At 60.8% G+C, this 24100-nt stretch overlaps 1 protein-coding gene across 1 annotated transcript; it reads left to right on the top strand.

Moving 5' to 3' along the window:
* Positions 1-6: 6 nt before the first annotated feature.
* On the top strand, positions 7-7323 carry DUSP7 (dual specificity phosphatase 7). The gene is made up of 3 exons (XM_034658404.1): positions 7-581; positions 2059-2493; positions 5244-7323. The coding sequence occupies exons 1-3, from the start codon at positions 65-67 to the stop codon at positions 5549-5551; spliced, it is 1260 nt and encodes a 419-aa protein (XP_034514295.1). The 5' UTR covers positions 7-64; the 3' UTR covers positions 5552-7323.
* The last annotated feature ends 16777 nt before the right edge of the window (positions 7324-24100 follow it).

Here is a 24100-nt window from a genome sequence, read left to right as displayed (position 1 = left end):
GCGGCCGGGGCGCCGTCCCAGGGCAGGGCTGCCCGGCCCCTGCCCCGGGCCGCCCGCGCTCCCCATGAAAAACCAGCTCCGCGGCCCCCCAGCGCGGGCGCACATGTCGGCCTCGGGGGCGTCGGCTGCTGGGGACACCGGGGCGGGGTCGGAGCCCGGTGCGGGGTCCGGGTCCGGCGCTAGCACCGGCGCGGGAGCGGCGACGGGTGCGGGAGCCATGCCCTGCAAGAGCGCCGAGTGGCTGCAGGAGGAGCTGGAGGCGCGCGGCGGCGCGTCCCTGCTGCTGCTCGACTGCCGGCCGCACGAGCTCTTCGAGTCGTCGCACATCGAGACGGCCATCAACCTGGCCATCCCGGGCCTCATGCTGCGCCGCCTGCGCAAGGGCAACCTGCCCATCCGCTCCATCATTCCCAACCACGCCGACAAGGAGCGCTTCGCCACGCGCTGCAAGGCGGCCACCGTGCTGCTCTACGACGAGGCCACGGCCGAGTGGCAGCCAGAGCCCGGCGCTCCCGCCTCGGTGCTTGGCCTGCTCCTGCAAAAGCTGCGCGACGACGGCTGCCAGGCCTACTACCTCCAAGGTGAGGGCAGCACTGAGACCCCCGTCCGGGATTGGGGCTCTCCCGCGGCTCCCTGACGCCCCCGCCGGAGGCTGCTTTCTCTCCATGCGCTCCGCCTGCCCGGCCGGCGCCACGTCGCCCCCCGGCGCATCCGCCTCTACCGGGAGCTCGGCCCCCGCGGTGAGGGTTTAGGCTGGCGCGGGGGTCCCCTCTGCACCCCGTTCTCGGCACGATTCGAGTGGGCTGAACAAACTTTTACCGTCCTGGGCTTGCTTGCTTCTTCTTTTTTTCCCTGTTGTTGGGGACATGGTAGTGCCTAGGCTGTTGCTGAGCCCCTCGGAGGACGAGGGGCCCCAAAGACGACAAGGCACCAGGTCCAGCTGCTCCAGCCTAGAATGCATGTCCTGGGAGACTAGGGTCAGGATATAGGAGCCTTTGGCAGCATTATCCCCGCCCCCAAAGTACAGGGACCGTCTGGGTTGGGGGACTCTGGGCATCTCAGCCTTGGTCTTACTACTTGGGGATCACAGCCTCTTGGGGCAGGACTATAAGCAGTGTCCCCTGCCCTGGCTTTCCGGGACCCCCGAGTCCCCAGCCTACTGCCCTAAAGCTTGTGGAAGGGGGAGACAGCTGGGGGGCGAGTGGCTGCAGCCGGTGTTTCCAATTAACATTCCAAAATGGCCTCTCGCTGGCAGCGGGCGGGCGGGCAGGCAGGGAGGGGGGGGCCTGCGGCACCCTCGGGCGCAGGGCCCATGCCTAGCTGCAAGGCGCTCCCCATTTCTTGTCTCTGTAAAGCCCCAGCAGCCCCCCCCCTCTGTGTTTCCACGGCTGAGGGTCTTGAGTTCTAAGGGGGAGAGGTGGAGTTGGGACCCCTTTTATGAACTTGGCACTGTGGGAGGAAAGAGCCAACCAGTACTTTCCCACTGCCCTCCCTGACTGTGGTTGGGGGTGGGGGGCAAGGACTGGACTCCCAGTCAGAAGGCCCAGGCCCTCTGTGCCTCTAACTGACCTAGACACAGCTCTGGCCCCTGCAGTCTCATCTGTAAGAGGGGTTAGCAAACCCACAGGTGCTGGCCTGAGATGGAGTTGTCTGCTTTCCTTTACCACTTAGCGGTTATTGAGCACCCATGGGTGCCAGGTGTGCATGGCAGCTGTGGAAGACAAATAAGCTGGGGCCTGGCCTTAAGTGCCCTAAAGCTGATGGTGTGGCTGGGGCCCTGAAGCCTTATGGGTTGGGGTATGGAGCTCAGGCATGTTACTGCACCTCGTGGGGCCTCAGTTTCCCATTCTGTCAGGTGGGTCATAGGATAGCTGTAGAGAACACAGGAGCAGATACACGTGTGACATACTGGGCAGGACCCATGTTGGCTGCTGTTGTGTTCTAGCGTTTGACGTAGGCAGCCCCAGCCATCGTGGGTCTCGTGCAGCCGATTGGTCTGGGGGCATTGGCCGGAGGCATGGGCAGTCTCTCACCCAGGCCCTCTTCCCCTGGCCGCAGGTGGTTTCAACAAGTTCCAGACAGAGTATTCAGAGCATTGCGAGACCAACGTGGACAGCTCGTCCTCGCCAAGTGGCTCACCACCCACCTCAGTGCTGGGCCTGGGGGGCCTACGGATCAGCTCTGACTGCTCAGACGGGGAGTCGGACCGAGAGCTGCCCAGCAGTGCCACTGAGTCGGACGGCAGCCCTGTGCCATCCAGCCAGCCAGCCTTCCCCGTCCAGATCCTGCCCTACCTCTACCTCGGCTGCGCCAAGGACTCCACTAACCTGGACGTGCTCGGCAAGTACGGCATCAAGTACATCCTCAACGTCACGCCCAACCTGCCCAACGCCTTTGAGCATGGTGGCGAGTTCACCTACAAGCAGATCCCCATCTCTGACCACTGGAGCCAGAACCTCTCCCAGTTCTTCCCCGAGGCCATCAGCTTCATTGGTAGGTGTTGCTGTGCTCTGGGCGGGGTGGGTGGGCCGGTGCGTCGAGGTGCGTATGGGACTTGGGTGTCACTGGCGCCTGACTGCGTACCTCCGGGCCTGTCGAAGCCTGCGTGTGCCCTGCGTGTGCCAGCATGTGCCCGTGGCCGAACCCATGCCTGCTGTAAGTCACCAAGGCCCTCAGGACCCGAGTGGTCCCCTGAGTCCTGGACTCCCCCCAACTGTTGGCACCCCGCGGACGCTACCGTCCAGCTAGTGTTTTTCTGGCTCTGCTGTCTCGGGCTCAGCAAGCTGAAACATCACCGCTCGTGGACCTCCCACAGGTCTTGCTTGCTCTGCATGACACCTCAACACATGTTTCCCAGGAGGGGGCTGCCACCGTGCCTCTTTGGGCTTTATTTTGTACCTGAGGGGGCTGAAGGGTGGCCCTGGAGCCAAAGGCCAGGCCCAAATGGGCAGCCGTTGGAACGTGGTGAGCTGGAGCGACTTGGTAGGGCCCTAGATGCTCCCGGCAGCCGGTGGGGCTCTCTTGGAGTGGAGGCCTCCCCCAGAGCAGGATGTCCTGCTGTCCGGCTTAGAGCCCTCAGACCCCGACATCCCCAGCTGACTCAAGCTCCACGAGTTGCCTTATCTTTGACCTCCCCATCCTGCTTCCTCTGTGGCCAGCTGGAGGCTGTTAGACTGCAGGTTCTCTTCCTGGCCCCAGCTCTCAGCTCTCACCCAGGGTGCAGGGAAGGGATGCAAGATCAGGGTGAATGTAAACGCTTGGCTCTCTGAGCCTGGTGACCCTGTGTTTCTGCCCAGCCTCTGGTGGCAGAGAGGAGGTGGCCTGGGCAGTCCTCTCCAGCTGGCGGCCGTGTCCAGTGGAGGGCGTTTTGGTGTCAGCTGGGCCGGGCTAGCTTTAATAACAGGAAGTGGGAGGCTTCCCCGCCTCATCCGCTTACTGGGAACCAAAACTAGGTGCCTGGCTGGGAGGAAGGAAGGAAGCTGAGGCCTGGGGGAGGGGCTGTGACCAGGGCTGTTGGGAGCTTCCCAGCTCTGGCCGGGAGGCCATGGCCAGGAGGTCTCTGGGTCCTGCCTGAGCATTGGCTCTCTCCCCCCAACAAGACAGGGGAGCAGAGGGGGATCCCAGGCTCCCAGGGCTGAGCCTGGCTCATGGGTGCCTTTATCCTTCTTGAACGCCCCTCTGCATCTGGGGAGGGGGACAGAACAGGGTGTAGGGGTCGGGGGGACAAGTGAAGGAATAGAGGCCCAAGCATCCCCTAGGACTCAGGGACAGGATCAAGCCCCAGCCCCCACGCTGCTCAGCCACACCCTGAGAAGGCTAAAAATAAAGCCAGCGGAAGCGGTTTCACTTTGGATCACCCGGGAGTGGGTTTGGGGGCCAGGCGTTCCCCATAGCCTGGTGTGTCACCACTGGAGGCTCATCTCCACCACCCCATTAGCCCCAAGTCTCAAGGTCAGACAGCACGCCTCTGCGCCAAGCTGCAACTTCTCTCTCTTCCCTGGCTAGTCTTGCCCCCAGGCAGTCCCTGGGTCTCGATTAAGTACCTACTGCATGCTTAGCCTTGGGTACCCTCATGGGGGTGAGGAGGGGAAGCTCTGCCCGGCCCGAGGCAGTGAGCACCAGAGGCGGAACAACTTGCGAACCTGTGCGTCATCTTATGGGAGTGCACCGATTGAGTGCCAGCTGTGTGCCTGGCTCCCAGTGGGCTCCCAGTCAGAGAGGTGGGGACCTTGAGGGCCCCAGAGAGCTGCCTCTTGTTAACCTCCATCCCTGGCACAGCTGCGGCACGGAGAGAGGTGGCGGCCCTAGGGGAGGAGCGATTGCGGAACTGAGTTGTTCAGTGGCTCAGCCAGCATTTATTGAGCTCCTACTGCGTGTCAGGCTGAGTCTCAGAACGGCACTGAGGGAAGCTGGGAGGGTTGGCAGAACCTGGCTGGCTGTGATGGGAGATGTCACTGGTGCATGGGCCTGCTGGAGGACGTCTAGTAATTGAGGTGGGGGGCTCACCCAAGCAAGCCTCCCTTGTGAAACAAACCTCAGGTGTGGCCTTCCTCCCATCCCTGGCTGTTCAAGGGTAAGGCTAAGAGGCGGGGGACAGGGCAGGGCGGGTGTAGGGCCAGGCCCCCTATTCCTTTTCAAGGGCTCCCCTCAGGCCTGTTTCCCAGGAGGCCCTCAGGGGTCCCATGGGAGCCGCATGGGGGGAACGAGCTGGGCCCCACTGCCAGGCCGTGGGCTGACCGTGGTGTGCGCTAGGAGTTAGGAGGACCCTCTCTGTGGCCTTGGGCTTGTCACTCTGTCTTTGCATCTGTGACCTCATTTATGAAATGAACTTGCTGACCGTGGTGCAGATGGCCTGAGAGGACGCGGGTGACACCCTCAGCGCAGGCCGGGCACTCGGCTGTCGCGGCAGCGGGATGAGCAGGGACCGTGGCCATCACTGGTGCCAGGGTTTGGAGAGCCCTCTCTCGGCTTAGGTCCTTAAAAGAGCCCTGTGAGCACGGGGGCCCGTTTTATGGATGAGGAGACTGAGGCACAGGGACGGCCAGTGACTCGAAGCTCCCGCGTGGCAGAGCCCTCTCCTTAGTCATGCACTTGACCTCCACCCCATGTGGCTGTCCCACCCGTGTGGGCCTTCACCAGGTCCCCCAAGAGTCGGGCAGCACCGGCCAGTGACCCTGCCACCCTCTGCCCCCCTTCGGCTCCCTGGAGGAGGCGCCTTCCCAACCCATGCCCATGTGTTTCAGACGAGGCCCGCTCCAAGAAGTGTGGTGTCCTGGTGCACTGCCTGGCCGGGATCAGCCGCTCGGTGACGGTCACCGTGGCCTACCTGATGCAGAAGATGAACCTGTCGCTCAATGACGCCTATGACTTCGTCAAGAGGAAAAAGTCCAACATCTCGCCCAACTTCAACTTTATGGGGCAGCTGCTGGATTTCGAGCGGACGCTGGGGCTGAGCAGCCCGTGCGACAACCACACCCCCAGCGAGCAGCTCTACTTCTCCACGCCCACCAACCACAACCTGTTCCCACTCAACACCCTGGAGTCCACGTGAGGCTGGGGCACAGGTGGCGGGGGCCAGCCCCTCCCAACCCCCCACCTCGGGCCAGGTGGGTGGCCTACTCCTGCCACGTCCAGCCGGAACCCAGACAGCCTCGGACACGACCGGTGCCTGGAGGCCCGGGCAGGCGGGTGGCCGAGCTTCCCTCACCGCCCTGGGGCGGGTGGACGCCCCAGCAAGGCCTCCTTCTGCAGGACTTTCTGGAGACACCCTGAGCTCTGGACACATGGCCTCAGGAGGCCAGCAGGGCCTCATCCTTGTCCCAGGACCCTCCATCAGCAGATGGCCCAGCCAGTTTGGCTGTTTTTTAAAGACACATCCACGGAACTGAGTTTACTTTTGACTTTTGGCAGGTAAATCCAAGCTCCCCGGAGCACAAGTGTTCAAGCTCTTCTTGATTTTTCTTTTTTAATGAAAAGTGTTATTTTCAGGCTACACACAACAGTGGATTGTATAAACCAGTATTTCATCCCTTCCTTGATCCTGCGAGAGAGAGAAGTGTTCTCGGTTTTGTTTTTCTTCCTATTTCAAGAAGCAATTATTGGGTTTTTTTGTTTTTGTTTTTAATGGAAGAGACAAACCTCGTGTTGATCTTGACCAAATGCGTTTTGCACATGTGTGAAGCCTCCCATTTCTGCAGCAGGCCCTTCTTGAAGGGGGTGGTTTGCTGCTCTCTTGGCGTCAGACCCCCCCCCCCGTTGTGCCCACGTCTGTTGGCCCGGCCCCTGTGGCACTGCACTTGCCTGTGATGACTTCTGCAAGTCGTGATGGGTGGGCTGCTGGGTGGCCTTTGCATTCTCGGCCCTCCAGCGGCCCCTGCAGACTCCTGGAGGCAGGAGACGGGAGGCCCTGCGGCCGGCCCGCTGGAGGCGGGGCTGTGGGGGCCTGCCAAGCAGTAGCATTAGCCCTCTGGGCTCAGCCCGTAGGAGGGTCTGGGCCCTCGGGCCCCCCCTTTCTATCCGTACCCACTATTTCTGTCTCTTTCTCTCTCTCCCCATTTGTTTGTGACTGAGAGTGGAGGCCCAGTGGCTGGGGGAGGCCTGTGGTGGAGGCCCAGCCCTGCCTCCTAGTTTCTGTCTGTTGCTTCGGTCCAGCTGCCACTCGAGCCCCCTTGTCCTGTGGAAGCTGACCCTGCACTCATCTTGCCCATGCCTTCTACTACCAGGAAACTCGCACCTGTCTCAATCCCAGGGCAGGGGCGGAACGGGCGAGGACGGACAAGAGAAAGGGGCGTGGGGCTCTGTCCACTCCCCCCCCCAGGTTCCACAGAACAAAGCCACGGATTCCGTTATCCTCCTCCAGTTTTGTTCCTTCTCCAGCCTCAGTCCCACCAGGTGTCAGGACTGCACAGGGGCCCGGGAGGAGGTGAGTGGTCGGGCCGGGGTCCCTGAGCGAGCCAGCACTTGGCACGCGAGCGAGGCCACGGAAGCTCTGCCCCACTGCGTCTTACCTCACGGGGCGGTTTTCAGGGATTCTTTAAGGCAGCGGATTCAAATCTTGCCACAGTCGAGAAATTGACAAAAAGCTTCCATGCTGTACATGGTTCTTTCTCTTTTTTACTTTTAAAAAGAAAAACCCAGAAAGATGCATCAGATTTGTGTAAATGAGAATATGCCAAGAGGGTGGCCAGTTTTGCTTTATGATCTTATGAAGGAAAATTTGTGACCCTACCTATATATATACACACACACACATACATATATATATCCCGAACCAGCAACGGGACTTTGTTTATATTGCAAATAAATATTATTTTTTCTTTAAAACAAGTCGTGGTGTTCAGTGAGGGTCTGGGGGTGGGCGGGGGGAGGTGGGCGGTGTCCCGGCACCTGTTCTGTGGAAGTCCGCTAAGCCAGGACGACGAGGAGGAGGAGTGGCCGGGCCTGGTGCGGAGGGCGCCAAGGTGTGTCATTTCCCCGGCCTGCAGACACGCAGGCAGGAGCCTCAGGACTTTCTCTGTGGGCTTTTGCTGGTTGGTTGACAGGAGATGGAAGCTTGGAGAGTTTTGGTGGACCAAGGTCACACACCTGAGCCCCTGATCACCCTGAATCGCTCAGGGCTGTCCACTCGCCATTGGTCAGATTTGCCCCCCAGGCCTCAGGATTTTGATCGGGCCCTGGGGCCCCGACCTTTCCTCTTACTGCTCTTGTAGGTGGAATGGGGGGGTGTGCATTTATCACCTCATCCCTCCCAGCTCCCACCCTCCCCCACCCCCACAGTCCCTGGGAAGCCAGTGGGATGCAACACCTGGCTAGTGACAGGTCAGCCCAGCTTTGCTCCTTGGGAGCTGGGTGGCCTCAGGTCCCTCAAGTCTCCCAAGCCATCGTTTCCCTCTCTGTAAAGTGGAACCAATGACACCCAGATACCCAGTGCTTTTTGTGTTTGGGGCATGATGAGAATATTCATTTCCAGGGCCTACAGGGGGGACCCGGGGGCCGTGCCTGGCTCTCCAGAGCACGTGAGTGCCCACCCGCCATGCAGGGCTCTGCTGGGGGCTCAAGGCCAGGACCTGGGTGGAAGCAGGGAGCAGGAAACAGGGAGGGGGCCTGGAGAAGGATGGTGGCCATGGCCTGGGGGTGTGAGGCCTTCAGTGGGCGACAGCTCCATGTGGAATGGGGCTCCTGAGGGGTTTGTGTTGCCCTTGCCTCTGGCTGGATTGAGTGAGGCCCAGAGAGTAGGTGCTGACTCGGTTTCCTCATCTCTGCCTCTCATCTGGCTTTATCCCTTCCGCTGTGACCACACTGGGTGGCCGCAGGTAGGTAGCTAGGGTGGGTAAGGGCAACTTGGCCCCTTTCCAAAGACTCCCGGTTGGGCTGTCCAGACTCTACTTTTTTTGTCCCTGCCCTGTCTCTGCCCATGAGTTCGTTCAACCAGAGCACAGTCATGTCTTCAGCAGATGATGAGGGCTTGAGGGCAGGTCCTTCGGCAAAGGGACCTCGGTTCTAATCCCAGATGTGTGGCTCCCAGCTCCACGCCCCTCTCAGCATGTCCATCTTTAGAATGGGGGAACACTTGTGCAGCCGGCAGGCCCGCGGAAGGGGGAAGGGGGCTTCTTACAGCCTCGGCAAAGGGGCGGGTGCTGCTTTTGCACTTGGGCTCCCTCTGGGCCCTGGTCCTTCTGTGCCAGGGGCAGGCAAGGGGGTGGGGGCCTGAGCAGGCAGAGACTGGGCCTTTGTTCCCTCTTGCTGCCCTTGGCCAGGGCTGGGGAAGCCCGCGGGTGCCGGGCTGGGGGCTGGGCCCTCGACAGGCCGAGCGAGTGCCTGGCAGTACCAGTGTGCCGAGCACAGGCTGGGGGGTGGGGCAGCACTGTCTCCCGAGCCAGCTCCTTGAATGGAGGACGAGGGGGCTTGACCTCCCGTGGAACCTCAGGCCAGACGGCCTCACTGACCCTCCGTGTCCTCATCTGAGGAAGTTCACACCTCAGCACCATGCCTGGCTGTGGTTCCCTTCAGCTTCTCTGATGGGGATAGAGGACCAGGTCATGGCTGGGTGGCCGGGACTCTGGTCCTCGCTCTGTGCCTTTGGGCTGGGCCACGCTTACTCTGGATGGCTGTCTCTACCCCGGCTCCCAGGTCCCCACCTCATGGTCCACTCCGACCTCCCCTTATTCTACCCTGTTTCCGCTGTGTTCTTCCCCCATGGGCCCTGGCTGTCCCAGGCCATCTTTGGCTGACGCCCTTGATGCCAGTGTCCCCTGAGCTCCAAGACACTGACTTTCTGAGGCGGATCTGTTAGTCCATGTGCTCTCAGCGCCTCCTCTCCTCCTGACCCCCTGTTTGCCTCCCTTTGGATTCCTGTTTCTGTCTCCACCTCAGCCCAGGCCCCAGGAGCGCCCCTCCCCCTCCAAGTCTTAGCCACTTCCCAGCCTTCTCACGGGAGGAAGATCAGAGCCACTCACTCACACGGGCACATTCATCCAGCAGCCATTTCCTGTGTCAGCTGGGCTGCCGCAGGAGTGGGAACATGCCTGAGGGAAGTTCGGTGATGTCAGGCTGGGTGGCGGGATAATGGGGCCCTCGGCTTGTCCTCTGATAAATGAATCAGGTGCAACAGCAGGAGTGACTAAGGCTGGACACGAGAAAGAACTTGCAGTCCCCCTGCAGGGCAAATGACGAGTTGACCACAAAAGAGAGAAATGTTTTCCGAGGGTAGTCTTGCTCTGAGCTGGGGGAAGGGGCAGGCAGCGCTCAGGAGAGGGGCTGCCTGCCTGCCACCCAGAGCCTCTCCCCAGGGTGCAAACAGTCATCCCTCATGAATGGGGCAGGGTGGAGGCAGGCAGCGAACCCGTGCTGGAACCTGCCCCCTCCCCTACCACTGCCACTGCCTGGCACACTCAGGCCTGCCTCCAGACACCGTGTCTACACTGGGCCGCCTTCCGCATCAGTCTGGATGTGGCCAAGACACCAGCACCCACACCAAACTCTTAACAGAAGCTGGAAAGCCTGATGTGGGAGCCAGGTGTCCCGGAGCCTGGGTTGCATGGGGGTTGTCTGGGTCCTGATCTTTGATCTATTTCCCCTGCTTGTTCTGGACCCACCTGAGCACAGCCCTCTCACCTCCTCCCAGAGGCCTTCTGGGATCGGTCCCATCTGACTCCTGATACCCAGCAGACCTCAGAATTGTCCTGTTCCCCCCAACCCCATGCAGATAGGGAAAGCGAGGCTCAGATGGAGTCATAGAGTGAGTCAGGGAAGAAGCTAGGCCTCCCCACGCTGCTGCCCTGAGTCTTTTCTCCCAGGTCCGGCCTCCCCAGTCGGGCTGGGAGCCTTCTCTACCCGGCCCTGTGAAGGACCAGAGACATAGGCATGCATGCATGCGCGCGCGCGCACACACACACACACACACACACACACACACACACACACACACACGGCCCCCTCATTTCTCAGACAGGACAAGCCCAAGCAGGTCCCATAGTGATGGAGGAACCACCTGCCTCTGACTCCAGCCTCCTCTCATTAGGGCGCGGGCAGGGTGAGGTCATCCCTTCCCAGGCATGGCCATTAAAGACCATCATTAGCAACTCTCAAGAGGTAAGACGAGGCCTAAGCCCCATTGTCTCTGGCTGGGTCAGATTAGCCTCCACAGGCGACATGGGACTCTAGTGCCTGCCTTTGCTCAGGCAGCCAACCCCCTTCCCAGGGCTGCCCCATCACACACCTCCACGGGCGTCAGCTACGTCGTGGCTTCTGTGCGTCCACCTGTAGGATCTCCATCGGCCCCCTCCATACCCACACCTCCTCTGACCCCAGGGTCCTTCCACCCTGCTGCAGGCAAAGGAGAAGGTGCAGCCCCTTCAGGGCTGGATGGGCCAGGGAGGAACCAGGTCTGGTCCAGAGAACAAGGGAACCCCCGAGCGAACTTTAAGTGTAGGGCTGACAGGGTCTGGTTGTCGCTAGAAAGATCCCCTCGCCACTAAGTGGAGAACAGCCTGAAGGGGAACGTGCAGGACAGGGGACAGTGAGAAGGCTGAGCTGGTCACTCAGGGTGGGTGGGGGTTGGACCGCTGTGGACAAGGAGAGCCACACCTGTAGAACTAGGAGTGTGGAAGCTGCTCATGGGAGGCAGGGCCCGTTGTGTGGACAGAAGTTCCCGCTTGGGGCTCCTGGGTAGCCCAGTCGGTTGGGTGTCAACGTTCAGCTGAGGTCCTGGGATCGAGTCCCACATTGGGTACCCTGCTCAGCGGGGAGCCTGCTTCTCCCTCTCCCACTCCCCCTGCTTGTGTTCGCTTTCTCTGTCTCTCTGTCAAATAAATAAATAAAATCTTTAAAAAAAAAAAGGTCCCAGCTTGTCTGACTCCACGTCCATGACCTGAATGGCAGCCACCATGCCCCGTCGAAGGTTGGGTCTTAGCCAGGACACGCATGGGTCCACAGTGGAACCCTGGCCACTGGAGTCTGAGTTCCCCTCACCTGTCCCCACCCCTCAATGTGTACCCACACACTGAACACCCAGAGAGAGGCAGGGGTCACCAAGGTCCTCCCTCCTACTGAAGACTCTTCTGGGACAGCACAGCCCTGGTGGCCCCTCTCAGAGCTTGCTTTCCTCTTCTGTATAGCAGAGATCCGAACCGTGGGTCCTAGGGCACTGGGCTGGCTCAGTAGATGGAACATGCAACTCTTGATCTCGGGGTTGTGGGTTCGAGCCCCATGTTGTGTATAGATTACTTAAAAATACAATCTTAAAAAAAAAAAAACAAAACTGTGAGTCTAAGAGGAGAAAGCAGGATGAAAGGCCTTCCTCCCAGTAAGGCCTTGGGAATGTGAGTCACGATGATGCCAATTTAACTGTGACTATCCCCCGAGGGCCACCTCCGAGGGCCAGGTGTCGCTGATGGCTGTGTGATCTCGGACAGGCCTCCTCTTCATCCAGTCCTCAGGTTCCCTGTTTGCACAGGCGAGAAATGAGAATGACCCCGAGGGACCCGGCCCTCAGACTCAGCACTCAGGGATTATGGCCCAGACCTTCACTTCTATCCCAAGGGCTGCACAGCCTGGCATCCGGAGTAGCCTAGAAGCCAGTACCCAGCTTAAAAGGAGAAGGCTGCAGTTCAGGGCTGGGGGGCCTTGGGCGGGGTGCCTGGCTGGGGAGGGGTGGGCCAGGCCGGGTCCCTCTCTGCTCCAGTAGGTTCCTTTGCTGCAGCCCCTTGAGGACACTTGCTCCTTCCATCTACCTGCCTAGAGGACGGTCTCACAGTGTCCCCTGGTCCTGAGGGCCTGAGAAATTCAGAGTGTTGCTCCCAGGTGAGCCCTGGCCCCCAGGCCTAGCGCTATGGCCTGCCCCTCCCTGCTCCCAGCCCCCAGCCTGCCCGAGGACGGTTTGATCGGGGATTCTAGGGGGTCTTCCTGGGGTTGTCAGAAAGGGCCTTGAGCTCAGGCCCTCCCTCTCACTCTATCCCTTTGCTCAGCCTGTTCCCCTGTATTGCTGGTCCAACGCCCGTCCTCACTGGCCGCCCAAATTCCCAAGTCCTGCCCATCCTCAGCAGCTCTCCTGGGCACCAGAGACCTGGGCTGGCTGGAGCTGCCTCTCTCCTCTCCTCCACAGAGAGTGGTGTGGGGGGCACAGCAGGAGCAGCGGCCTGGCTCGGCCTGGCTCACGCTTCCCCTCAGGTCCCTGGAGCCAGGCCTCTGCGGCCCACTCCCCTGCCCCTGAGAAGCAGAGAGGCTGGACATCACTGCCCCTCCCTGGTCTCCAGGCGCTCAGGTTGTCTCTGGTCTTTGTTGTCCCATCAGGACCTCTGGGCCAGGACTCTGGGTGTCGTGTTTTCTACATTTCGGGCTCTTTCTCTGGGCCTCCTGCCTAGAAGTAGCATTTCCGGGGCAAACACCTGTGCTCCATTTTTCCAACTGGTTTCTGGAAGGGAAGCAGGATCATTTATCTTTTATGTTTGGCTATGATTGTAGCTGATTTGGAGAAGCCGAGCGTCGGTGGTGCCAGGCACCCAGCGGGGGCCCAGCAAAGCGCCGGGGGCTGAACCATTCCTCAGCTGGGGCCCCTGCCTGGGCCAGCAGCTCCAGCTGTCCCTCATGGCCGCCCCGCCTCAGAGTTTTGCTGAGTATCTGGTCCTGGGGCAGTGAGAGTAATAATAACAACGCACATACGTGGCCCTTGCTCTGGGCCAGAGTGCCCTGTCGGCTTTACATGATAAACTCAACTGATCCTCCCAGCAGCCCTCAGACGGAAGTGCTGGATTATCCCCGGCCAACAGAGGAAGAAGCCAAGACAGAGCAGCGAAGCCTGGAAGGTGCCCCCTGGGGTCGGGGTGCAGGTCTGGCTGGATCAGGAGTCCTTCCACTCCACTAACCCAGGCCTGAGAGGTAAAGGATAGCTTTGAGGCTTGACCCCTCCCAATCCGGATCCCACCTGGGCTCCTGCCTGTGCCAACCCCAGGAAAGCAGCATCTCAGGGGAGGGAGTCTATAGCCCCCTTTCTGAAGGGATTGGGATGCATCTGTGGGCTCCCCAGGACGGGGCAGGGGAGGTAGAGGAGAGCTGGCAGCAGGTCAGGAGGCTTGGGGAGGAGTGTTGAGTCCGGGCTGTCCTGGAGTGTGAAGGCTGGAGGGGCAGAGACGCGGAGACACCAATTCTACCAGCTAAGGCCATCTGGGAGGCTTCCCAGAGAAGGGACGTCTTGTGGTGGAGAACGTCCCGCTCCACCTGCCTCTGGGCCTTTGCATATGCTATCTCCTCCTCCTGGAATACTCTGGATCACCTGCAGCCCCTTCAGTTGCCTACCTCTCTCTACTCTCCCTGAGCTAAGCTCAAAGGCCTCCTCCTCCAGAAAGCCTTCCCAACCTCCTCCCTCAGCTGGGTTTCTGGGGCGTCCTCTAGCTCCCGTGGCCTTCTGTGCAGCGCCATCCCCTGGAGGCCTTGCTAGCCACGGTGTCGGGTCCAGCTGGGCATCATCAGCCCTCTGGCCATTGTCCGGGGGCACTTCTGGAAACTTGCCTAGCTCTGGATGTCAGGCCTGCGTGACCTGTGCCCATGGAGGTGTATCTGGAGTACACGGCTCACTGTGGAGCCTCGCATGCCTAGGTGTTGCCATTCTGCACCTGCTCCGGCCTTTGGTGGGACCCAGAGGTGGCACTGGGCCCCTCTGCACCACTGGCTGGGTCTCCTGCCTCTGCCGCCCCCGTTCTTACTGCCTCTGCGCCCACCGTGATCGCCTGCTTTCTCCTTTAGTTCCAGCCAGCCAGAGAAGGGTCTGGCAGCTTCTGTTTATAAGTATCTGCCACAGCTACAGCTAAGTGGAGGGGTCTGGAGGCCACGCTAATTGATTAATTAAACCCTCTCGGTTAATTAGCTCCATCCCTCCAGGGAAAAAAGTCTAGAGCTGGAGCCAGAGCCTCGCCTGGGCTGAGGGAGGGCTTAATTAGCCTGGGTCAGGCTGAGCCTGATGGCAGCTGCTGGGGGCAGTGGTGAGTTGGGGAGGAGAATAGTTCTGGGCCTTGGAGCCAGCTGGGCCACCTGGGCTGAGGAGATGGGGCTCCAAATTGGGCCTGGACCAACCCCTCCTGACCACCTCTGCCCAGCTTCCTGGCTCTTCACCTGAACCCCAGAGGCTGGAGGCAGTAGGACCTGGAGGAGCAGCGGAAGAGAAGGGTCTCCCTCGAGGGGGCAGGACCTGTGGGAGCAAGGAGTGAAGGCTGGATCTGGAGAGAGAAAATAGTCTTTGCTGTGGCCAGTGCTCCCACACCGAGGTTGAGGGACACTCTGCACTGTAGATGGGGCCTCTCCCCGCTGACTGCTACGGCACAGTGAAGGCCTTGAATGCCAGCACCAAAGCTTGAACTTTCTCTGGGTGTGGAAGGCCAGGACAGGTTGGAAGCCAAGGAGTGCCCTGATCAGGTTTGGGTTTTGGAAAGATCTCAGGGTCGGCTGCTCAGGGGAGAATGGATTGGAGAGGGTGGGAGAAGAGGACTGGCAAGGAGGGGGCTTCCAGGGTCCAGAGGGAACAGAGGTCCATCAGCCAACCGGCTCACGCTGTGAGGCCCCGGGCCATCCAGTTCCCTTCTATGGGCCTCTTTCCCCTCATCTTGAAGATTGGGGGAGGGTTCTCCTGAGGCCACAGCCTTGGGATGTGAATGTCACTGACAAGTTTCCTATCCAGGGACACAGGTGTTCTGCCTCACGGGGTTCACATGTGTGCAAAGAGCAGAGCCTAGCCCCCAACACCGGGGTGCATGGCATTCATGAGCCGCAATATCATCCCACCTGGAGAGCGCAGAGGAGGCATGGGGACAGGACACTGCAGTGGGTGGCCACCTGTGCTCGGGCTGGCCCTGCGGGGCGGTGGCCGTGGGTAGGAGTCGAGGAGCCCAGGACACTCCGACAGCCGCAGGCCGCAGGCGGGGCTGCAGCCTTGGCATGAAGCCCGCTCTGGGTCGGTCCTCCAGCTCCCTGAGTGGCCGCCCAAGTGGGAACAATGACCCTTTCACGTCACGCCTCCTCCAGTCACAGTAACTTTGGCGCCGCAGGACAAAGGGGCCATTTCATCATTGTTGGGCTGGATCAACAGCCCGCCAGCCTGAGCCCTGCTGCCCCCGCCCAGCATAGGCCTGGGCAGGGAGGCCGGCTACCCGGCCTGTCCAGAGCCCGACACCTTCGCTCCATGTGGCCCAGTCCCATCTGTCCCGGAGACCCTCCTGGCCTTCCTTACCTTTCCCTCTCGGCTCAGTCAGAGCTGGGGCAGAGCCAGCCACTATGAGGGCATTAGGCCGGGCCCCTGGTTCTTTCCCTCCAGGAGCCTCGGTCCCCCTATCTGCAGGGTGGGAGCCTGAGGGGTGAGACTTCCCACCTGTGCCCCTGCTCCAGCCAGTGCTGGCCCCTGTGAGAGCAGAGGAAGGGAGCCCCCACCCCACCAAGGGGAACAGAGGAGGTCTCTCCAGTTCAATCTTATCAGGCCCCTGCCCAGCCTCTGCTCCCAGGGACCTTCCGTGGTCTGAGGTAGTTCAAGGCCACCTTTGCTTGGTGCACCTGTCTGTACAGAGGCCAAGAGGACTAGAGCTCTCTCTCGGCACACAGCCTCACCTCCTGCCTCCCTTTGTTAGGGGAGGTTGGAGCCCTAAGCCCCCAGGCTTTCTCTTTTTTCTGTTTGGCCAAGGTTTGCTAGGCTTCTCCAGCAGGACAGGGGTGGGACCTTGGGGAAGAGGTCCCAGACCAGGCGCCAAGACAGAAACTGCCTCTCTTACCCACTGTGGTCAGAGCTGGGTCATAGAAAAGCCTGCGAATTCAGACATCAGAGGCCCAAGGCACACTCAGAAGCAGGAGCTTGCGTTGGGGAGTGGCCCTGTGGCAGGTGCCCACAGCCTGAGCTTGCAGGCAGCTGTGGTATTGCTCAATCACCACCCTGTGCAGGGCCGGGAAGCTCATCAGCCTGGGCCCCTGGGGATTCTGATAGCTTGGCCAAAGCCGAGGGCTGGGGGATCCCCGCTGGGCACATCTATGTGGCATAAACTGCTGGAGCCGCCAGTTTTTGAGAGAGCCCCGCCCTCTGGGCCTGGACTGCTCTTTCTGCTCAAGGAGGGTATCGACTCTACCCCGGCCGACTCTTTTCCCAGGACCTGGGGATGGGCCAAACTGGGAGGGTGGGCTCCTGATGTCGGGGCAGGAGAAAGCCAGGGACATATGGGTTTCCCAATTTTCCCCCTTCACTGATGAGAACCCCAAGGCTCAGAGGGTTGACATGACAAGTCTAAGCCACATGGCAGGTGAGCGACAGAGCAGAGACTCAGCGATTGGGTAAGAGGGAGCTGGAGTTGGGCCGGTCACCCCTGGGGCCTGGTCTCCGGGGACCTGTCTGGGTGCTGGGCAGTCGGCTGGCTGTTGAGGGCAGACATAGTGTGTATGGCTGTAGGGGACGTGCAGGGCCCGGGCCGCTCCCTGGCTCCTACCGCTGCCGGCCTCCCAGCCCTGCCCGCCAGGCCCTGCGGCACCGCGCACACGTGGCCCCTTTGCCCTGCCTCACTTCCTCTGACTAAGACTAAAGAATCACGCCTTCAGGGGACTGGAGCCTGGCACCCGTCAGCAGGAAATGCCCGTCCCAGCCCTCCCTGGAGCCTGTCTGCCCAGGCACCCCTTCTTCTGGGCTCCCGGGAGCCTGTGGTGGGGGTGGGGCTGCAGCCCCGGCTAGAAGGTGGGCCAGGCAGCCGGGGATAGAGGTGGGGACTCTCCAACCAAGCCCGGCCAAGGGCTTCTGTCCCAGCTACCCATCTTACTGGTCTCCAGCCTCAGAATCCCTCGTGCCTAAGGCCTCCCCCAACCCACTCAGGTGCAGGACCCTGGGAGGACTTAAGGGCTGAGCCCCTGCTATAACTCCAGCCACGAAAGGCCAAGACCTGGACTCTGAGCACAGTTTAACAGTCTTCCATTCCAAGGCAGCCCCTGAGCTGTGTCCTTTCGGGGAACAGAGGGCTTGAGGCTGCTTCAAGCTACCCTCAGGTCTGAGCCTGAACTCTGGGCTGGGGGTTGTCTTGGGGCCTCAGCCGCTGGCCAGTGGGCTCAGCCACCCTCCCATTCCCAGGAGCATTCTGCTTCTCGGGTGTCTGGGGCCAGCCGTGACTCTTGCTCAGAGCTGGAGACTTCCTGTGACTTCTCCAAACTCCCCCACCGGGTCCCCCTTTTACTGTATGGGTGGAATCTGAGGTCTGGGGAAGTTCAGTCACCTGGGGTATGGGGGAGGGGCCAGCCACCTAAACCCCAGGCCTTGTCTGGGCAGGAGAGATGTAAGGGGGTGTGCTTCATCCTGGGTCAGGCCCAGCCCCGGAGAGGCTTAGGGACCTGGGAAGCCCAAGGCACAGCTGCACTGACTCTCCCTTCTGTCCCCAGCCAGCAGCCTCCTGCTCAAGCTGCCATTGCCTCTTCCAGAGAGCTGCCCCGGCCCCAGACTGAGCTCAATGCCTCCGCTGTGCCCACCGCCCTGCCCACCAGGGCTGGGGGGCTTGTCTCTCTGCAAGGTCCCCATGAGACTCCAGGACGGCAGGGCGGGCTTGACCATGGCTGTGTCCTCACGGAGGGAAGGGCCGATGAGGCTGTGGGCCTGGACGTCCGTGCAGATGAGTCCTTCTACCACAGGGTGGGGAGCCCAGGTGACTCTATGCCAGCCACAGGTAAAACTGAGCTTCCAGAGGTGGATGGGGTAGCTCCTCCCCTTCGTAATTGCCTCACAGCCCACCAGGGGCAGGGGACCCGGAGATACTTTCTGGAGGCCATTTGGCAACTTGAGTCAAAAGGCCTAAAAATACACATAACCTTTAACCCAGCGGTCCTGTTCCTGGGAATCTGCCCAAAGGAAGTCACCACTTGAAGGAAAGTAGAAGCAGTTAGGCTCTAACTTGCTCTGTGGTCTTAGGAAAGCTCCTCTTTGGACCTCAGTTTCCCCATCTGTATGATGTAGGGCTGCAAACGAACAGCCATCAAACCTCCTCCCGCCCATGGGCCACCTTTGGCAGACATGGCTAATCGATCACAGACTCCTTCAGGGACCTGACTTCTGTGTCTTCTAATGGGCTCCAGCTGCCCTGGGCCAATGAAGCAGTGAAGCAGAATTCCCCCCTTTATTCACAGGTTGGCCCTTCCAGTGCCCTCCAGCTGGGGTGCTCTGTGGGTCTAGAAGCCTCTGGGGGACTCAGCAGTCCAGGCCCTCTCTGGGGCTACAGGTGGGTGGGGCATGGCCGTTCTGCAAGCTGTGGGGAAGAAAACTGTCCCTCCAGAAGTAGCCTTCTCATGATAGGGGGTGTCAGGGCAGGACCTGGGGCCACCTACCCTTGGCTCACATCATCCCAGACGCTGGTGCCCAGAGTCCCCTGAGTGGATCGTTCCCTCCCACAGGAAGCAGTGCTCTAGTCGTGGTCACCAACTCCCCACTGCTTGGGCCTATGTCCCACATCTATGGCCCTTCCCAGTCCTCCCCCTCTCCTTTCTGGGACTCAAGCCTCTGTTTCCCCAGTCATGGGGCTTTCAGACCTCCCTTCCTCTGGGGAGTCTGCTCACACTTCACTGTGAGTCCTATAGCCTGTTGCCCCCGCCCCAGTGGAGGCCACTAGGAGACCATGCCTGGCTTCTGGGTCTTGAATAGGATTGCGGTGTGTGTTGGGGGGGGAAGCTCCATTCTCCACAGAGCTGTTTTTCCACCCCCTGCTTAATTCTGAGGGTTTCTGGGAAACGTGGGGCTGATGTCCTTCTCCAGGAGGGGCTGGTGGCCACTTTGACAGCACCCCCCACAGGGACCCATTTCGTGGTCACTGGGACCTGCCCTCACGTTCCCTGTCTTTGGCCATTCCCCAGCCTCAACATGGCATTAGCCCGCCGCTTGCCCTACCTGTCTAGGTCCTGAGAAGGTTAGGGCTGGGCAGCCCCCCCGGAGAAATTGGTCCCTCCCTTGCCCCCAGGCCCTGCTGCCTGCAAACCCTTTGCTTTCCCAACAGGAGAGGAGTGGAGCTTCTAGCCTACGTGCTCTGTGTGGGTCCATGAGACAGAAATACAAACTGCTGGCCGAGGAGGACAACCCAGCGACAAGGAGATTAATCCACTGGCACCATAGGCTACCCTGGAATGTTTAAGCCAAGACACCTCTCCCAGGCTCTGTTCCAGGCACATGTCACCTCCTTTCATCCTCACAGGGAGGGATTCTTTTCCCCCTGTCATTTGAGCAGCAGAAGGGAGGCTGAGGCATGAGCCCCGGAACTGAGCTGTGATCCCGCAGGCAGTGGGGGAGGGAGCCCCGGGGGGCCCGAGAGCAGGCAGAAAGCCCGGGTGAGGGTCCCTTAGGGCCCGCCACACCCATCCGGCTGCCGAAGCTGCCGCACGTGCTGGGGGCGGGTGTCTGCTGTGGCCTGTCTCAGCCCTGCAGCCCAGGCCCTGGCTTCACCCCTGCAGCCTCTGCACAGCCTCTGGATGTGCCTGGAATTCCAAAGCAGAACGACAGGGTCCGCTTGCCAGGCGCCTCCTGGCTCCGCTCGTGCTGCTCAGCCTCCGCCCCGACCTCAGGGGTCCCCACATGGAGAGGAGGGGGATGAATTCAGCTGCAGCCTGCCACTTGTCCCCACCTGGGAGAGGGGTGCGGGGGGCAAAGGGGGGCTTCTGCAGAGCCCTCCCTGGGGGGCCACACAGATGTGCTTCGTGTCCCGTGGGTTCACTCTGAGATGCAGCCCTGAAAACCCGGGCCCTGCTGCTGAGCGCCCTCCCTGTGTGGGTTGAGCTGGTCACAGGGACAGAGCTGTGGCTGCAGGCTATAGCTGGGTGACCTCTGTCACGTTGCTAACCCTGCAAAGCCCTAGATTCCTCATTGGGAAAACGGGGAACGTGAGCCCAATACCTCCGAGGTTTCCATGGGCCGTGCAGGGCCTGGCGTGATCATGAGAACACTCCCCCGTAGTGTGGCTTTGGCTTATAAAGGCCCCGCACCAAGCATTATGCAAGCTCGGTCTCACTTCAGCGTAGCAAAAATCCCATGGGATGGGCGTCGTTCTCCCCATCTTACAGATGAGGAAACCGAGGCTCAACAAAGCTGAGACACACCCTTCTCGGGGAGTGGTGGGTGAGGGGATGTGAGAGAGCGCAGTCTTGAGAGGGCAGGCTGAGGGCAGGGGCAGGAATGGGGGGTAGGGGCGTGGGGCCTGTCCAGGCTACAGGAACAGGGAGAGGGCAGACCAAGCAAGGGCTGTTATTAGACTAGCTTGTTGAGAGTCCAGGGAGGGACTGGCCCCAGACAACATCCCACACTGCCCAGGAGGGAGGTGGTGTGGGCAGGAGCCGAGGTCTTGGGTCTAGTGTTAGGGGGCGTCCCCGCTGAGCCCCCAGGCCCTGCTGTCAGGAGACCCTCATCCTTACTGCTCATTAGCCCAGCTCAGCCTGGCCAAGCACAGACAGGCATGATCACAGCTCAGGAGGAGGCAAGCAGACCCCAGGAGGCCAGGGATGGGGCCTGGTCCAGACAGAGGCTGCCCCTGGGGCACCATTGCAGCCCTTGCCTCACCCCCAAGTTTTGGCTCAGGAGAACCGACAGCCCTCCAGCCTGCACAAGGGAGCTGGCCAAGCTCCCAGGGAAGTCATGGAGAGAGAAGAGACCCCTTGCGCCACCCCCCAGCAAGGGGAGAAACAGCCAACATGGGGGACCTGGGCGACCGCCGTGAACAGACACCAGCTCCAGCCTGGAGATCCCAAGCTAAGGGCCAGCCTCGCCTTCTCTTCCCAAAACCCTGCCGAGTGAGTGTTCTGCGTTAGGCTCAGAGCAGGCCCACAGCAGCCACCTGCCTCCAGCCCTCCTGCTCTTCTCACGGTGTGGCATCCCCTCTGGTCCCTTGGCCAGTCACAGTCCGGAGCCCCAGCAGGCTTAGCACCAGGTGCCCGAGAGGCCCCCGTACACCCGCGGGTGGAATTTGGGGCATGGAAAAAGGTGTACAGACCTGCTGAGGCCCCTGGGGGAGCTTCTGGGGGGATGTCCTGGAAGGAGGTGACAAGCTTCCACTAGAGAAAGGAGGAAGGAGGACAACACACCAGGGGAAAGGCATGGAAGGGACACACCTGGGGGGTTGGGCCTTGGGCCTTGGGAGCTGCTGCTGGGACAGTGAGGTGGCTAGATTCCGAGCCAGTTCCCAGCAGGCTCCATGGGAGGTGGAGGGTTTCCCAGCACCTTGTGGAAATCAGAGGCACGGCACTGCTCTCAGAGGGGTGGAGGGTAGACGCGCAGGCCGGACACCTGGGGACTCCTCTGGCCACCACAGGTTCAAGTGGCCCCGATCCTGGGCCAGTGTCTGGCAGCCCCTGGCTCCACGCAGCCCACAGGCTGCCCGAGAGCGGTAACTGGTTCCAAGCCCCACACCAGCATGGTCTAGCTGGGTGGCCTTGGGCAAGTCGGTTTCCATGTCTGCCAGCAGAGGAGAGAGATAGTCCTGAAGCGAAGTTGCTAGAGAGACAGGGAGGGTAAGGGCCTGGCTCTGGATAAGCCTGCGGCTGTCACTCGCTGTCCCCTGGTTCCTGGTGGGCATCTCTAGGACCTCTCCCTTCTCCTTAGTCTATCATCACCTTGCTCCATTTAGCAGATGGGGAAACCGAGCCTGGCGTGGTGCCCTGACTGGCCCAAGCCCACAGGAAGTCTGCACCAGGTGCTGCCTAGCGTCCTGCCCCTCTGTGTGCTAGGGCTGCAGGGAACAGCGGGACAGGCACTGGGCTTGGGGCAGAGATGGAGAAGCACAGGGGGCCATGACCCTCCCCTGGGAGGCCTACCTGCCAGGGCACAGCCCTGCCCCTGCCTCACCCCATCCTCCATGTCGCCCCTCCACGCTCACATCCTCCCCATCCTCCACGCCCACCCTGGGCACAGCTACCACCCGGGAAGCTTCCATCCTCGACAACTCCCCCAGGCCCAGGGCTGCCACAGGGGGACGAGGACGTCGAGGCCAGCCCGGCCGGGAGTGTAGCCAGAAGGAGGCCGCAGTCACCACAGGTCAGCCTGACCCCAGATGGTTCCCAGAGGCAGCGTGGGACTCCAGGATGGGAGGTAGGACTGTGTGTGCCTGATGCAGCGTGCCATGTCACCTGTGTGGCTGGTGCCACCGCGGAGAACCTCTCAGAGGGGAGAGGGCGGCGGGAGCAGCCCAGGGAGAAGTAGAGGAGGGGAGGAGGCAAGAAGCTGCTGGGCAAGGGCAAAGCCACGGCCAGCCCTCCAGCCCCAGCCGGGACTCCACACCCTGGACCTGGACCCAGACAGAGAGGGGAGGGGGCGGGGGAGCAGAGCACTCCACGGGTCCCCTGTGAGCGGCCCTAGTGTGCAGAGGCATGCCAAAGCGCCAGGAGGCGTGGGCCTTGGGCCCTGTCTGGGTGCCCCCTAGCATGCATGTAGGATGGTGTCCCAGTGCCAGCCTGGGGCTTGTAACACATACATCCACGAATGGGGTCCGTCTGGGCCAACAGCAGCTAGCTTCCCCCAACGACAGGCTTGGACTTCCTGCACCAGCTTCCACGTCCCACTCACTGAGCTCCGGTCCTGTGCATGACCCGGATTGGTAGACATTGCAGGTTCCCCAGGGATTGCCCCCTCCCACACCCATTAAGGATTCCCCGATGGCAGATAACCCTTGTCAGGAGTGTGCCCTGGAAAAGCGTCATGGCCCCTTTGAGTGTGTGTACCATGTGCCTGTAGGATTACTGATGCTCTGTGACTCTGGGCCAGGAGTTTAACCCCTCTAGGCCTTGGCTGTTCATCTGTGCAACAAGGATGAGTAATTGTGCAGATCTCACCAGCGGCGGGTCTTGAGATGTAAATGAAATGGGAGAGCGGCAGGGAAGCTCAGCTTAGCCGTGACTGGGGCGCATGGAGAGCTCAGCAGTGCTACTCCCCAGGGTTGGTTTGTTTTTTTGTTTTTTTGTTTTTTATTGTCAATATTATTGTCAGATGCCTGGCCTATCCCTTGAGGGGCTGACCCAGCTCAGCGTGGGGTTGGCCAACCCCTGCCCCTCTTCCCACATAAAACCACTGGGGCTACTTCCAAACGTGGGGATTTTTCTGGAGAAGGCCTCCCAGGGCTGATCTCTGCTGGTCTAGGGGCAGCCTGGTGCTTCTCTCCTGAGGACTGGAGGTCTCTATCTTCCCTTGGGTTGACATGAGGTGACCCAATCAGTGTCAGAGGGGAGAAAGCCCTTCCACACCTGAAGTTCCAATGCCCCCAAGCCAGACAGAAGGAAGGGCCCCCCCCAGATGTGGGGGACCCCTGAAGGGCTGGGGGGTGAAGCTGGCAATGCTGTGCCTGTCTCTCGTCTTCCTCTCCCTAACAGGGTCCCCTGTGGCCTCCTTTTTACACAACTGTCATGTTCACAGGCTACCTCCCCAGCCCCCAGGACCCTCCCCTGCACCATATGTGGCCCAGGCTAAAGGGGACCCAGGAAGCCCCCACCTTGGAAGGAGGTCAAGGGCCACACGGCCCTAGTCTTCTCAAAAGCCACCCCTCACCCCAGGGCCTGCCAGATGAATTCCAAGGCTCCCTAGCACTCCCCCTTCAACCCTTCATGTAGAAAATACTTTCCAGAAAAGCCTCTGCAGTTCCGG

Source organism: Ailuropoda melanoleuca, chromosome 4 (genome assembly GCF_002007445.2).
Source record: "Ailuropoda melanoleuca isolate Jingjing chromosome 4, ASM200744v2, whole genome shotgun sequence".
NCBI lineage: Eukaryota > Metazoa > Chordata > Mammalia > Carnivora > Ursidae > Ailuropoda > Ailuropoda melanoleuca.
This window is presented reverse-complemented; position numbering and strand designations above follow the sequence as displayed.

Coding starts and splice junctions, on each gene's coding strand:
- DUSP7 (XM_034658404.1), top strand. CDS start 65: ATGAAAAACCAGCTCCGCGGCCCCCCAGCGCGGGCGCACATGTCGGCC. Junction 582..2,058: donor CCAGGCCTACTACCTCCAAG/GTGAGGGCAGCA, acceptor CCCTGGCCGCAG/GTGGTTTCAACAAGTTCCAG. Junction 2,494..5,243: donor CGAGGCCATCAGCTTCATTG/GTAGGTGTTGCT, acceptor CATGTGTTTCAG/ACGAGGCCCGCTCCAAGAAG.